At 40.8% G+C, this 15,282-nt stretch overlaps 1 protein-coding gene across 7 annotated transcripts in view; it reads left to right on the top strand.

Moving 5' to 3' along the window:
- The window catches only part of DOCK2 (dedicator of cytokinesis 2), a 249,142-nt gene that overhangs the window by 20,819 nt on the left and 213,041 nt on the right, over positions 1-15,282 (top strand). For all 7 annotated transcript variants that reach the window (XM_083718724.1, XM_083718730.1, XM_083718728.1 and 4 more), the window contains 9 exons: positions 805-886; positions 2,702-2,837; positions 4,933-5,008; positions 5,474-5,541; positions 6,675-6,800; positions 8,117-8,241; positions 11,086-11,184; positions 13,942-14,014; positions 14,117-14,220. In XM_083718724.1, the coding sequence (XP_083574850.1) occupies positions 805-886; positions 2,702-2,837; positions 4,933-5,008; positions 5,474-5,541; positions 6,675-6,800; positions 8,117-8,241; positions 11,086-11,184; positions 13,942-14,014; positions 14,117-14,220 (889 nt within the window). The remainder of the gene's footprint in view (positions 1-804; positions 887-2,701; positions 2,838-4,932; positions 5,009-5,473; positions 5,542-6,674; positions 6,801-8,116; positions 8,242-11,085; positions 11,185-13,941; positions 14,015-14,116; positions 14,221-15,282) is intronic.

Genomic DNA, 15,282 nt, shown 5'->3' on the forward strand with positions numbered 1-15,282 from the left:
CATGTGATGTCAACAAACTGGCTTTCTGCAGCGGTGATGTTTCCATATACTGACAGACTGGAGCATCTCCTGAGTGGAGCTGTGCTTGGGGGAAACCAGGTTATGAATCCAGGAACTGACCAGTATTGTTTCCTGTGAACCCAACCACAGGATCCAGTTATAAAATTTCACAACAATACTGAAGAAAGCTATACTCTTAAATATATAAAGTATTTGCTTTTATGCTATTGTAGAACTAACACATTTGAGTGCTTTTTTTCTTCTAGTCTGAGCTATCTTGTGCATTCTTCTTTGAATTTGATCTTATTTTTGCACCCTTACTACTTTGGAAGTATTTCCAGGGCCTTTGAACCCCTTCTTAGTCTAAGATCCTGTGAATACTTAGCTAGAAATAAACTCCACTGAAGTTAACGGTATTTATGTCTAAGCAGCCATGTGTAGGATAAGACTAGAAGGAAGATACTTTTATGTCTCAAAACCATTAATGGGGCCTTAGCCGCTTATCCATTATAGCATTTTTTAAAGTGCAGACACAATATATTTTCCAACCTTATTTCTTGCTTAATTATCTAGACACCAGCCTTCATGGCATGCCATTATTTTGTCTTTAGAATGTGCTTGCCAAAAGCAAAGAATGGGGTATATATCTGAATAAGAGTCAATTTGTAGAAGTGGCATTGTCAGGTGTTCAGATTTGTTTCAGAGCAATGTGTATTATATAATGCTATTCGCCAATTATGCTTTGTGAAGCTATTAGATGACCCAGTCATACAGAGTATAACATGATGTGTTCTTTTTAAACAGTGAAAATTACTTGGTGAGATGGGGGAGCAAAGGTTTTGTGAAAGAAATCGACAATTTCAACAATCTGAAGGTGGTTTTCACTGTGAGTAGCTTGTATCTTTACTATAGTACTTAACTGCCAGTGGCATTTTTCTGGAAAGCTTATCGAATCAAGCATTTTTCAAATTTTGTCACATCTCCAGGATGTTCTGTTCTATATTTTAAAAATTGCTAGATTTTCAGGAGACAGGATAGAGTTTAGTCCTGATAGGTGGTCTGACTTAATATACCTAATATATGCAGAACTGTATGTGGCCCAGGTTGAGAGATGTCTTAGTCTGCAGCCCTATACAAATTTACCTGCAAGAAAATGAAAAATGTATAGGATCGTACTGTCAGTATGCTCATCAGCACAATGATAGACACATGACTATGTTTCTGAAAAATTATTCAGTGTATTATCAGAAAACTAATGCTAAAATAATAAACAGCAACATTTCTTAGCCAGGATACATAGAGGAAACATTTCCACTCATCTGGAACATTAGTTCCAAGTTTAAATCCTTGGGGGTCTATGCTGTATTAAACTGCTTTGAATTCAACTTTGCTTTCAGCTCCATTTGCACTCTTCATCTCTTTCAGGATGAATAATATGCCATTGTATTTTGCTTACATTAGATACATGACCTAGTAGAATAGATGCTGGTCAGGACTCAGCAGTAATTGACCCGTATGATATTAGCTTGTTCGTAGCTATATTTGGCAGAAGTTAATACTGTAGTACAGGGAAAATACCTCTATTAATCTTGTAGACAGATGTTACACTAAACAGAAGAGGTGATTGAAATCACTGAGACATACAATTCCTATTCTGATTACTCAAGGACATCAGTAAATTATTGCTTATGCATATCACCCAGGGAAGAAAAAAACACCCTTATTTGTCACCAAGGGACCAATAATATTTTCCCCCTCCAATACAAGCTTAATGAACTTGTGGCTGTTCAGTTTAATCATGTTTAATTTTAGAAAAAGCAGAATGCATAGAAAACTCAAGGCCAGTCAGCGAAACCTGTGAATACTCTTGTTCCAGGAAGCTTCTCTCTTAGAACCAGATACTCTGCAAGATTTCAAGACTACTTCTTGAATTCCCCACACCACCCTCCCCAGTTTAAAAAGCAGCTGGGGGATTGGGCTTGTGAATTTTTGAAAGGGACATTTCTATTTATCTCCTTAGTTTTCTTATCAAACTCTTGAAACAAATCCTCAACTACAGTTTAACTTTGGATGAGTTTAAAAATCGGGCTGTTTTTTTTTTTGCAGGGGGCGGGGGTTGAGGGTGGCATGTAAAACCTCCAGCTCAGAGCAAATGAAAAGTTGAGTATGAGGATTGCATCTGCAGTCTTTTAGGTTGCAACCCTAATATGCTTACAAAATAGTGTGTGAATGAATTGTATATAAAGACTTTGTGAAAATTCACCTTCATTTTCAGAACTCCGAGAGATCAATACATTCGGTTCCTTCTCTCTCTCACACCCCACATGCCCTGTTAGAAAGGTCTAACTGATTCTGATGTAGCTCGTCATTTGCTTCAGTGAACTTGAAAGTATTTTGAAAGTGTTGGATCAAATTGGGTGAAGGTCTGCTGATTGATTGATCATGCAGTGACTTATTTCTCAAGGTGCTTCACTGACTTCACTTAGCTTCTTGCTTTGAAGTTGATGCATACTTTGAATCCAGATTTCATGTCAGTCAAATCCAGTTTTCTGAACTGATGTTTTCCTTTAAATGAAAACATTTCCTTTCCATTATGGACATATTCTTGCACCACTCTTTGTACCTATACATTATGAATCTCTACATGGTATGGAATTTCATTGTGACTCTTGTAATTGGTCTTTGATTTCACAAATATCAGGATCTTGGAAACAAGGATCTCGGAAGAGAAAAAATTTATTTGATTTGCCAGATTGTACGGGTTGGAAGAATGGATCTTAGAGACAGTAATACAAGAAAATATACCCAGGGCATAAGACGACCTTTTGGAGTGGCAGGTAAGAAAATACTTGGACAGGATCCAAAGAGGGTTGCATGGTCTTCCTCAGGTACACTGCGGCTTTAAAACTACTTTTTAAACTACCCTAAAAAGCTGCCTTTGAAAGTTGTGGATCCTCTAAAGCAGTGTTTCCCAAGCGTGGGTCTCCAGCTGTTTTTGGACTACAGTTCCCATCGTCCCTGATGATGGGTCCTGCTAGCTAGGGATGATGGGAGTTGTAGTCCAAAAACAGCTGGAGACCCAAGCTTGGGAAACACTGCTCTAAAGGGCATTGTATTATGCATAAAGGGCTGCCAATGGATGTGAAAATTGGCAACATTGTTCCTCCCCACCCTGTATGTGGGAAGATACGTGGGGCTGTAACTGGCTGTCATGTTCAGCATACACCCATTGAAATGTTTCAGGGGGTCTACTCTAAGTTTTTCATAGGCATACAACCACTGGTGTAAGGTGTCTCTGGATCATGACTCTGCCCCCCCCTTTAATGATGGTAGGTCAACATGAGTCAGTGTGATGCAGCAGCAAAAAACCCTAATGCTATTCTAGACTGCATCAACAGAAGTCTAGTCTCCAGATCAAGGGAAGTAATGATACCACTCTGTTCTGCCTTGGTGATACCACACCTGGAATACTGTGTCCAGTTCTGGGCATCACAATTTAACAAGCTGGAACTTGTCCAGAGGAGGGCAGCCAAGATGATCAGGGGCCTAGAAACTAAACCTTATAAGGTGCACTTGAAGGAACTGTGTATGTTTAGCCTGGAAAATAGAAGAATGAGAGGAAATATGATAGCCATCTTCAAATATCTTAAGGGCTGTCACATGGAGAAGGGAGCATGCTTGTTTTCTCCTGCTCTGGAGGGCAGGATTAGAACCAATGTCTTCAAGTTGCAAGAAAGGAGATTCCTACTGAACATCAGGAGGAACCTTCTAACAGTAAGGGCTATTCAGCTGTGGAACAGACTCCCATGAGACTCTCCTTCCTTGGAGGTTTTTAAACGGCGGTTGGATGGTCAACTGTCATGGATGCTCTAGCTGAGATTCCCGCATTGCAGGGGGTTGGACTAGATGACCTGACCCTTGGGTCACTTCCAACTCTATGATTCTATGAAAGAGTCTAGAACTGAAGAAATAACTGAAGTTAATACTGGACATTAAACATGGAGTTATAACTGCTCTGCTCATGGAATGCTCATAAGCGAAATTAAGAAAGTGGCTACCTAAATTTGATCAGGGTGGTGTTGTTAGGTGAATATGTTCTTTGAAGCTCTTCACTTCAAAAAAGTCCACAAAACTACAGTAGTATGGGCAGGATTGTGGCAGAGAAATGGAAATTTGTGCATGGCCTTTTGTTGGAGATATGTACGTGGCATGAGATCTCCTGGGTGTGGAAAAGGTGTACAGGATGAAATGCTTTAAACAATTTTTTGGGGGAATACCTCAGCATAGGATGCCACATTGGAGTTTCATAGGGTAACAAAAAGAAACTGTAGGGATGTAATGCGCATAAGCAAAAGCTGAATGCTAATGTATTATTTAAGAATGCACAACGAATTAGCTGTCTCAGCTTCCTTGAAGTCAAGTTAATTACCATCTACCTAGGGCTCTGGTATTTATTGGCTGTTCTTCATTGCTACATGATTAAATTAATTGATGAGACAGGAATCGGAGGCAAATAATTTAATTATTTTTGTAAGTTCTGGATAACTGAGAACACACAAAATGTTTTCCCTGGTTATAGATCAGCATCACAGTAGGAGGAACTTCCTTGGCAGCAAATTGGCCATACTGAAGACGATGTGTTTTGTTAGATTTGGACAACATTGCAGAGTTTGATATTGTTAGAATTATTAGACTTGGACTACACTAGAAAATGAAACTTGCATTTAAAAAATATATGTGGAAAAGTAATTACATTTGAAGCTATTTGGAATGAATTTGCATAATAAGCTTGAGAGTATAATCTGCAGTATAATACTTGTCTACAGTCCAGCTTGATGAAATTGATGAGGTATTTGATCCTAACAAGAAGAGGAATTGTTTGTCCATTTCTTTCATGTACATTTGGACGGTTTTTTTCTTCCCCACCCCCAGTTATGGATATTACAGACATCGTAAAGGGAAAAGCAGAAAGCGATGAAGAGAAGCAGCATTTCATTCCTTTTCACCCGTAAGAATTTTTTATTAATTAATTTAATTTTTTTATTACATGTATATTCCACCTTTCTTCCAAGGCACTCAAGGTGGCATGCATGCTTCTTCCTCTACATTTTTATCTGCACTACAACACTGTGAGGGAGGTTAGATGAGGTTCTACAGGTGTATTTGGCTGGAGTCCCACCACAGAAGCCCTGTGCAAAGCCTTCCTTGAGCATGCCCCCTAAGCCCCCAGCCCCAAATCGGCTAGAGAGAGAATTCCCAGAACAGTGCAGAGGGAGGGAGACTAGGGATCACTCCTTCTGGCATAGCACAATTTTGAATTCTTCCCATTGTTGCAAATTCAAGCATTGGGTGGAGGAAATGGAACAAGCATTTGTGCAAACATCCTCCAATTGTGCTTCCTGTTCATCTTACTGCATGCTTGTATTAATGGTTTATTTTTATAGATATATTTTCCTTCTTCTTTTTCCTCTAGAGTGTCGGAGAATGAGTTCTTGCATAACCTCTTAAGCAAGGTCACAACACTCAAAGGTGATGGACAAGGTAAAGCATATTGGTGTCTGCTCTTAACCCCCACTCACTTTAACCTAAATAGGATGGCATTATTGACAGACCTTAGGACCAGTTTGCACTTCACCTGGTGCCAAGTTGAATACCTTAGCAGGCAAGAATTCTATGATAGGCACTCTTATGTGGGCAGGTATATGTACTTAGATTATGATTTGCTTAGCCACAGCAGCTCCCATAGAAGTGCTGCTTCTTACAAATAGCAGCAAGCTTAAGCTTCTAAGACAGATGTGCTGTCACCTGATGTAAGCGGTGGGGAACTAGATGGCCAGAAGGCTCCCCTTCCCAGTGGACGAAGCTTCACAGGCTTCTGTCAGTCACCTGATGGCACAGTGACAGCAGGTCAGCCTTTTTTGCACAGTGTTAGGGAAGCCCTGATGTCTAGTTTTCTGTGCACAGTGCTGTGCAAGCTTTGATGATCAGCTGATTGGTACCTGCAACCCCACTATCACCAAGCCAGATCTCTACCTGTTCCACACCTAACATCTTGTGTGGGGCCGATAGACATGGCTTAGCCAAAATGCCCTCATTGGTCAAATAGAGATGCCTAACAGGCCCTATGAGTTCCTTGCTGGAAAGATGTGGTTAATGTAACTATGCCCATAGATTTGTGGCTTGTGAACTAAGGTGTTGTGGTCTCATTGCTGAGGAACAATGTGCAGAGCTCACTGGAGTGAGAGATCAGCCAAGTAGAAGAATCTCTGACATGTACTTGCCTGGAGGCAGAGGCAGCATCCAAAGAGTCAGGTCCAGTCCTAGGGGTGGATGAACAGCAATCCACATAGTCACACGGTCCAGGGGTCAGGGAATCCGATGATCATGGGGTGAACGGTCAAGGAATCAGCAAGGTAGGGCCAGAAACTACAAGCATTGTTACCAGCATCTGAATGCTGCTGGAAGCTCTTCTTAAGAAGGCTGAAGCCAGCTGATTCTCATCAGTGCCTTCTCCTCTCTGTCCTTGAAGGCTGATCAGCAGCAGGTGGAGTCACTCTGCCTTCTGATTAGCAGGTTAAACTGACTCCTGGCCCATGGCACAAAGTACCTCAGCAGGCTTTTCTTAAAATGATAGTTGCATTGGACTATAAATATTGTCTTCTTTTCTTCTACAGGGCTATGGGTAACTATGAAAATGCTTGTTGGAGACACTACTCAGATTAGGAAGGACTACCCTCATCTTGTTGACAGAACAACAGTTGTTGCTAGGAAGCTTGGTTTTCCGGAAATAATCATGCCAGGTATGAGGTTGTTTGCTTCTGCTTAGAAGCTGGCTATTTTCTTTTTACAAATGAAACCACTCAAAGAAAGTCTGTTCTGAGGTGCTGAAAGCAACAGTAATGTTTTTACTGGGACTTTTATTTCTCAATTTTTCTATAAATTAGTGGTAATGCCTTAATGGGATTTATGAAACTTCATGCCCTGACTTCCCCTTCTGTTGCAATACTCTGAGACCAGCTTCACCACCCATATTTTTCCTGCTGTGACGTTGCCTGGGGTGGTTCTGCAATTTGGGGTGGGAGGGTGGCACCACAAAGGTGATAAAGTGTGCTGTGAAGTTGCGACTTACACCATCATGCTTCTTAGAGTCTCACTGGCTGGTGGCTCCAGTCCCCTGCCACAAATGGCTCCTGAGTGAGATCAAAAGGCAATTGGCTTCGTGATGACACAGTGACATCAGAGTGAAGGCAAAGCTTTCTGTCCTCATTCTGGATCCAGCTGGTAGTGGCGAGGGGGAGAGAGGGAAATGGTGCCTCACAATCACTGCAGCCACTGTATGAATACTGTTGCCCCCAGGACCATGAAGCAGGCAGTGCAGGTGAAAAGGGTGAGTCAGAGTGCTGGTTCATGAAACCCTTTGCCTGTGTGTATTTCCTTCATTTCAAGCCAAAAGAGTTTTGACAACTTTTCAATCAACCCTATTTTTAATTCCTTAAAAAAAAAAAAATACAACAGACAGTCATCCTGTATCAAAAGCTGCCTTGTGCTTCTCTTCTGTTTCAAAATTAGTTTGGTGGTAAAATGGTCCCATTTGCAGTCGGTGACTTTTCCCCATCCTAACTTTTGCCCCCTCCCCTAAAATTTGAAGGGGAGTTTTGCTTTGTACTATTTCTTTTGGGTCTCTGCCTTGCAGAGTTGTGTTGTTTTTAAACCTATATTTTGTCATTTTTACTGTTTGATTACAGACCACCTTGAAACTTACACAAAAAGTGATTCACAAATTAAATTTACAGCAACATGTTACTAATTGCATAGTTCTTTCAAATCTGCCTGACACTCTTCCCTCTAGCTGGTGTGCCTTTGCTGTTCTTCACCAGGAGGTGTCATTGTAGGATGAGAATTACATATCGCTGTAGAAGCAATGTCAAGCTCTTTCCTGACAAGACTATAAAAGTTTGATAATAGACATCAAAGCCGAATTTCATTTTCTCCCATGAACATTCACACTTCAGTATATCACTGAGTAGGGCAAGGCATGGATATTATGCATTCTGTCACCTTAGCTGCTTCAGTCCTTTCTGTCCTGGTATCTACCCTTTTTTCATTTCTTTCATAGGCGATATAAGAAATGACATCTACATTACCTTGCTAAATGGAGACCTGGATAAGTCTAATAAAACTTCACAGAGAAACATAGAAGTCAACATGTGTGTCTGTGATGAAGATGGGAAAGTGATACCAGTAAGTGTGCATATTGAAGATGAACAAGCACAACTTTTCTGTAACCTCATTTCCTAAAGCTTGTGCTGCAGTTCAGATCTGTTGGTTTTGCTCTGTTAGCATTTATAAGCTGATGAAGAGCGCTTGATTCAGAAACTCAGCACACAGAATTCTTCAGCCATAGGTGTATATTGGCAAGCCATCTTATCCCAGTCATGACATATTTTGAGAGATATGTTTGCACTTGATATATGAGGGGGTAAAAAAAGTTGTATAGATGCAAGTTGGCCTAAATAGATTGCCATATGTTTTAACGGTTGGAGTTTTAGTAAGATTTTAGTAAGAATTCTAAGAACCCTAGTATAATATATTGATATATAATATACTGATAGCATTGGCACATTGGTTTTTATACATATATAATTGTGCATTTTTAGTATAAAAAAGATTTTCCCCCGCCCCACATTCTGCCCTTGAATTTTACAAGTGAAGCAGCTAGCTAATAAATCAAGGGCAACAAGAATAGGTTTACTTCAGCAACTATTGTTTGTTGACCTCCATAACACTCCTTAAGAGCAAAACATAATTTTTTTAGAGTCCACAAATAATAGAATCATAGATTCCGCTTTAAAGTAATCCATTTTGGGCCCAGGCCCATTCGCTGATATATTCCATAGCTTCCGCTCCACACTCCAACATGCAAAAGTCATGCAAGGTTGCTTGTTCCTGCAAGTTCCATGTGTACTCACAACAATGCAAATTGAAATGCCAGCTGCCAATGAAGCAGTAGTGAACAACAAAGAATTTCCCTTTGGTGTTTGCCTTTGCGAGGCTTTTCTGGAGGTTCCAAAATAATGTGAAAAATCTGAGATAGGTCTGCGGAAAGATTATTGACAGTCTGTGGCAGAGAGTCTCAAGTCTTCCTCCGGATCTGATCTAAGGCTGAAATTGCCTGTAAAACCAAAACCAAAACACCTTGATATTTAAATGACACACACACACATATGTATGTATGTATGTATGTATATATACCGTATGTGTGTGTGTGTGTGTGTGTGTGTGTGTGTGTGTGTATATATATGTGTGTGTGTGTGTGTATAGGATTTTTGTTTTTGTGTTATATATATTTTGTGTTATAATATATATAATATACAGTGGTTCCTCTGGTTAAGAACTTACTTCGTTCTGAAGGTCCATTCTTAACCTGAAACTGTTCTTAACCTGAGGTATCACTTTAGCTAATGGGGCCTCCCGCTGCCACGCCATTTCTGTTCTCATCCTGGGGCAGAGTTCTTAACCCGAGGTACTACTTCTGGGTTAGTGGAGTCTGTAACCTGAAGCTTTTGTAACCCGAAGCATTTGTAACCCGAAGTGCCACTGTATATTATAATATATGTTGTTGTTGTTAGTCATTTAGCCGTGTGCGACTTTTCATGACTTCATGGACCAGAGCACGCCAGGCACTCCTGTCTTCCACTGCCTTATAATATAATAATAATAATAATAATAATAATAATAATAATAATAATAATATATAATCTCTTCTCATGCTCCTTCAGACTAATAATTCAGATAAAAGCTCTATATACATTTTTGTCTGCTGTGTAGGTGTGCTTAAGTAGATGTGACCAACCTATTTGACATCTTAGCTTTAAAAATAAATGATACAGAGTGAAAAGAAGGAAGAATTTATGGGAACAGCAAGATATCCTTGGCTGAGAAAATAATTGCACTGTTAAATTTCCTGGGAGTTACTTAGGGATCAGAGTATTGGTTGGATATTGGTTGGAAAGGAAGAAAAAATTGGCAGGGCATTTGCATGAAAGACTAAACATGCAAATAAGTAGCATAAAACAGTTACATAAATATAAATTCTGGAAAACTGCTGAGAGAAGAAGTAGCCAGAAAACCTTCAATGACTAATCTCCTCTCCCATGCACCATATAGCTTTGTTGGATGCTGAGAACATTATTTCCAATATTGGAAAATTTATGAAGTAGCTGAATAATTTTAGGGGCTAGGTAGTGGAAATGCAGTTAAATTTGCTAATGAGTTACAGTTGGTAGGACAGATGTTACTATCCTTTACAAGTGGGAGAAGTACAGCATTTCTTGTTCAGTAAGAAGAGACAGGTACAGACATGGCCACATTCCCAGATAATGTGGTCCCTAAAAGTGCTTCTGTGAGAATTTCTGTGACCAGCATTTGAGTTGTTAAGCTAAATTTCTGCTTAACTGCAATCATTGCTTCTGCAAGTATGTCTGTTAATATCGTGCCAGATCTGGGTCCATTGGAATCCTCAGCAAAGTGCGGCCTAGTGGGCCCCGAATGCTTTGTAGCGTTCTCTGGGGACTCACCAATGGTGGTGAAAAGCACTGGTGGCAACAGGTGGTTGCAGGCTGGCCACCGCTTTACATTTTCCACAAAGCCTTGATGGCAGTATCAGGGGTGTTGAGGGACACAGACAGTTCACAAATACAATTTAGGCCAAAGTAACATGGTGGGCCCTTCCAAAGTGCATCAGAGTTGCCAGTGGTCCATAATGCTAAGTGCTGATGCTGGCCTTAATTACTTACCGTACGTTCTTGCTGTGAGGCACTTCACCCTTTCCTGCCTGTTCAGGTAATTTACAGGGCTGCACCATCATAAACATATTTTCCGTGGTTTTCCTTTGGTTTCTGCCCCACTTTGGGACTGTACACTTGCCCTCTCTGGAGAGTCAAGACATAAGAGTCCTAGAGGTTAGCATAGACTGTATGGATGGCAGTATTAAAACTATAGTACTTATATAGTTCTGAATTGAAAATATGTACGTAAGAACTAAGAAGCTGCACCTCTTTCCTCTTCTCCCCTGTTTTGTGTAAGAATGCAATATGTTTAGGAGCTGGAGACAAGCCTACAAGTGAATATAAATCAGTGGTCTACTACCAAGTTAAACAGCCCCGCTGGGCGGAGACATTAAAGGTATGAAAGGGGAGGAGACGCCTCACCTCCCTATTTAAAATCTTTGCTTAAGAGGAACCTAGGATTCTGCTGCTTATGCTAAAGCGTGTTCTCCTTCATGGAGAGCACGTGTTGTGGTGGGGGCCGCCAGGACACTCCAAAGTTGGGGGCGGGCTAACTGATCGTTGGCCACTGATGCGATTTGGGCTTCCCTTGTTGTTGGGAAGAAATTAATGTTGCCATTTATTGATTGACAGCCAGAAATGCTAAAACTCCTTGCACGAGGCTAGGACTTCCTCTTTTCGCCCGTGCAGCGGATTGCCCATCCCTCCCTCCCTAGAATAGGGTTGTTCGCTTTGACCTTGCTATGCCTGTCATGGGGTCGTCTGCTTTGGAGCGGGGTCCTGGTAGGAATTTTGTCCATCTGGCTGATTGGCTGGGGCCATTTGGTTTTTGCCTACTGCGTAGCAAATCGTCACAACTTGTAAGGTTGCGGTTAGGCATTGGTTTATGGTTTGGTTGGTTGAGGGGCATGGATTGGCTGTGCCTGCCCCTCTAATGCTGCTGCTGCAAGGGATTCCGTTAAAGGAATTGGGGGCTAACTATTGCTTGTCCACTCTGTCAAGGGGACTCGGGCCATAGCAATGAGCTCCTGGTTGCATTTGGGGTGAGGGCAGGTTCCCTGCTCCACGTAACCCCAAGTGTATTCCCCCATTCTGACTTTCGCATCGTGCGGAATGTCACTCTGTCCCCCATGGTGGGGGCAGATAGTCGCAACCAATGCCTAAGCAACCACTCACAAATTTGTATTTTAATAAAGTTGTGGCCAAAATTATGCCAAAAACCTTTAACAAAAATTCTGTGTGATGTGTGAGTTATTGGGGTGGACCTGGGGACCTCGACACGCAAACTGGAAGCTCTGACAATACAGTTGAAAGAATGCAAGCCACCAAGGAATTGCTTGCATTATTTTGCTGTCTAGAAGCAAGAAGTGTGATTTTTCCATTTGTAAAAGTATACAGTTAACTTAGTTGCCCATAATCTCCAAGATGAATTTGATAGAAATTTTATCCCATTCCATTTTCTTCTAGTATTATAATAATGCATTTAAAAAAAAACTTAGAGCAAACGTAGGAGTGTATGGTCCAGTAAGCTGAGAAAAATTAGAAAATACAGGAACTTCTGACACCTCATGAAAAAAGACCTTTTACAATTTATATCCTTGTTAGAGGAGAATTAATTGACATCTCTATGGTTTGCATGTAACTTGTAATAAGCAAATTCTTGGAAGGTTGTGATGGAAATAATTACAAAATGGCTGTAGGCTACTAGAAAAGATTATTGTAAATCTGCTCCTTTTAAAGAGAGAGCACTATAGAAAATTGCTGTCATAATGTGGCTCTTAGGTAGATAATGAGTTTAATTCTATTAAGGTGCTTTGGCAAGAAGAGACAGAGGGCAGCAGGGAGAAAAAAATATGGCATAATAAAAGGTATTATTGGGTACAAAATGTATTTATTTCCATGTACTTTCAAATATTTATGTGTCAAGCAGTGTCTCTTCTGAAAATGGTGCACTAATGGAAATCCAAGCTAAGCTTATAATAAAATATTTGGAGCTTTTTAAAACTAGCCTTTAGAGTCATCTAATTCCAAGTTAATTCTGATTTTGATCAGTAGTGTCCAAACGTACGTGTGGTGATGCTGCTATAATGAATTAGAATGATAGATTGGATCTAGAAGAGAGTGAATGTTCATGGTCTCTCCTCCCCACTTTTGTGTCCCCTAAAAAGCGCTCAAAACTGGGTAGCTCTCTGAAACAGTATGAGATGTAGCACAGAGAGCTGTGGTGCGAAAGGGTTATTGGCAGATATTAGAAAGGTGACCTTTGTATACAAGCTTAAGATACCTGGTGTAGTATAAAGATGAGTTCAGACCATAGGTTCCAGAGTGTAGCTTCACTGAGGATGAAACATCTGACTTGTTACTTTCCCAAATCCTGGAACTCCAGGATTTGCATGAGACATGATGTCATACTCCCCAAATAGTGGCAGTTGCACCAGATCAGGTCAAAACAAACAAACAAACAAACAAACAAACAAACAAACAAACAAACAAACAAACAAACTCCTTCCAGTAGCACCTTAGAGACCAACTAAGTTTGTTATTGGGATGAGCTTTCATGTGCATGGACACCTCTTCAGACCAACAGGGCTACCTACCTGTAACTAACACCAGATCAGGTGTTATCTCTTAAAATAGCAAGGCTCCTCTTTGTGGAGGAATTTACATCTGAATTGGCTCCATTTCTACATTGGTGGATTCTTTTATTATACAACTTTCCACCACTGTGAATCTTATCCACGCACAATTTAAAGATCAAATAACAAAGGAGGCACATTAGAATTTACTTTTTGCGGTGTAGGGACTTCAAAGCAAGCCCTTTAATAGATCTATGACTAAGCAATACTATCTTATTCAGCAAGAAAGTTCATTCAACAGTAGCATGATATGAATTTGCATTAAAATGTAAAGTTTATTTCAAAGGCATGTAATCTTGTGGTGGTATAGCTTCATTTGGCAAATAATGAAATACAAGTCCTGAAAAAGTGCAGCAGAGCATAACATTAGGTCATTATGCACAAATAGCTGCCACTGATGACTACAGCAGGACTTTAGCCATAGATGGATATTTGGGCAGCACTAATTTAGAACTGCTGGTAGACCTTCCCTCCATCATATCATTTTTACTTTAATAGCTGTTTATGTATTTAAATAGGTAGCACTGCCCATTGAGGATATGCAAAGAATTCACTTGCGCTTTACGTTTAGACATCGGTCATCTCAGGAGTGTAAGTAACCCACTTGATTACTTGCTTTCAATATGCAACATTAGATAAGTGGACATGTTATAAGCGGGGGGAAAGAATCATACCAAATTATTTCTTGCACAGCTAAAGACAAAGGAGAAAAAAACTTTGCAATGGCATATGTGAAGTTAATGAAGGAGGATGGGACAACTCTGCTTGATGGCTTTCATGATCTGGCCGTTCTAAAGGTATTGTCGGTTTTGCTACATAGACTTCCACACTGCTTTGCACAATCCACTAACAATCTCCTGCTGGTCTACTTAAAACATTATGCTCCAAGCCTGGGGTGTGGGGGGTGTTAGGGGAGGAGTAGTACCTCTGGTAGGGAACACACCGTGCTCCTTTTGGGGTAGTATGTCCACATTTGGTGCCCACCCTCCACTCAGCTCTCACCTGAGGTTCCTAGAAGCTGTCCGCACGTGACAGTGGCCACACTCCAGGAACAACTTTGACTGGCTGGCTAAACCAGGTAAAAGTAGCCAATGGGTCTCAAACCCTTGGTGAATTAGGGACTTCCCCCGCATGTGAAGACAGGCTGGGGCAGATTGAGTCCCAGGAGGCTCATTTTGGTTCTGCTAACACTGTGGTTTTACTTTCCCATCAGTGCCACACTACATTGTCTCTTGAGACAGACAGATGCCAACAACTCCTAGCCTGAAAGGACTAGGGGGAGGGCATTCTATAACTGGCATGCAAATACTGAGGAAAAAAACCTTCTCCTCAGCCCAGATCCACATGCCTAAACTTTGAAAGAGGGGTCCTGAAGGATAGCATATTCATATAGGAACATCCATCAGTGCTAGAACTCAGTGGTTTCTTTGTGTAGTGTGAGTTATGCCAGGAATAGCTAACATGGTACCTTCCAGTTGCTGTGGACTACAATTCCCATCAGTCGCAGCCAGAATACCCAATAGCTAGGGGTGGTGGGAGTTGCACTTTGGAGGCCAGCACGCTGACTATTCTTGACTTACACTGTTCTAGCGCATACAGCAAGTGAAAATGCTGTAGCTGACTTTGCCTAAAAAAAATCAGGTGTACTCAACACATCTGGCAACTAGCCCAAGTTTCTGGCTTTTACACAAAATCCTTGCAAATGGCCTAGTGGGAAACAGAAAGAAAGGGACGAAAAGACTGAGCTGACTATATTTCAGGTTGTTTGGAGCTTTTCCAAATATGTCCTTATAGGATGCTGGAGATCTGTCAGACAAAAAGCTGCAGTCTGGTGATAAAACCTTTAGTCTGTTTTAAAT

The sequence above is a fragment of the Podarcis gaigeae genome (assembly GCF_964106915.1).
Source record: "Podarcis gaigeae genome assembly, chromosome: 2".
Classification (NCBI taxonomy): domain Eukaryota; kingdom Metazoa; phylum Chordata; class Lepidosauria; order Squamata; family Lacertidae; genus Podarcis; species Podarcis gaigeae.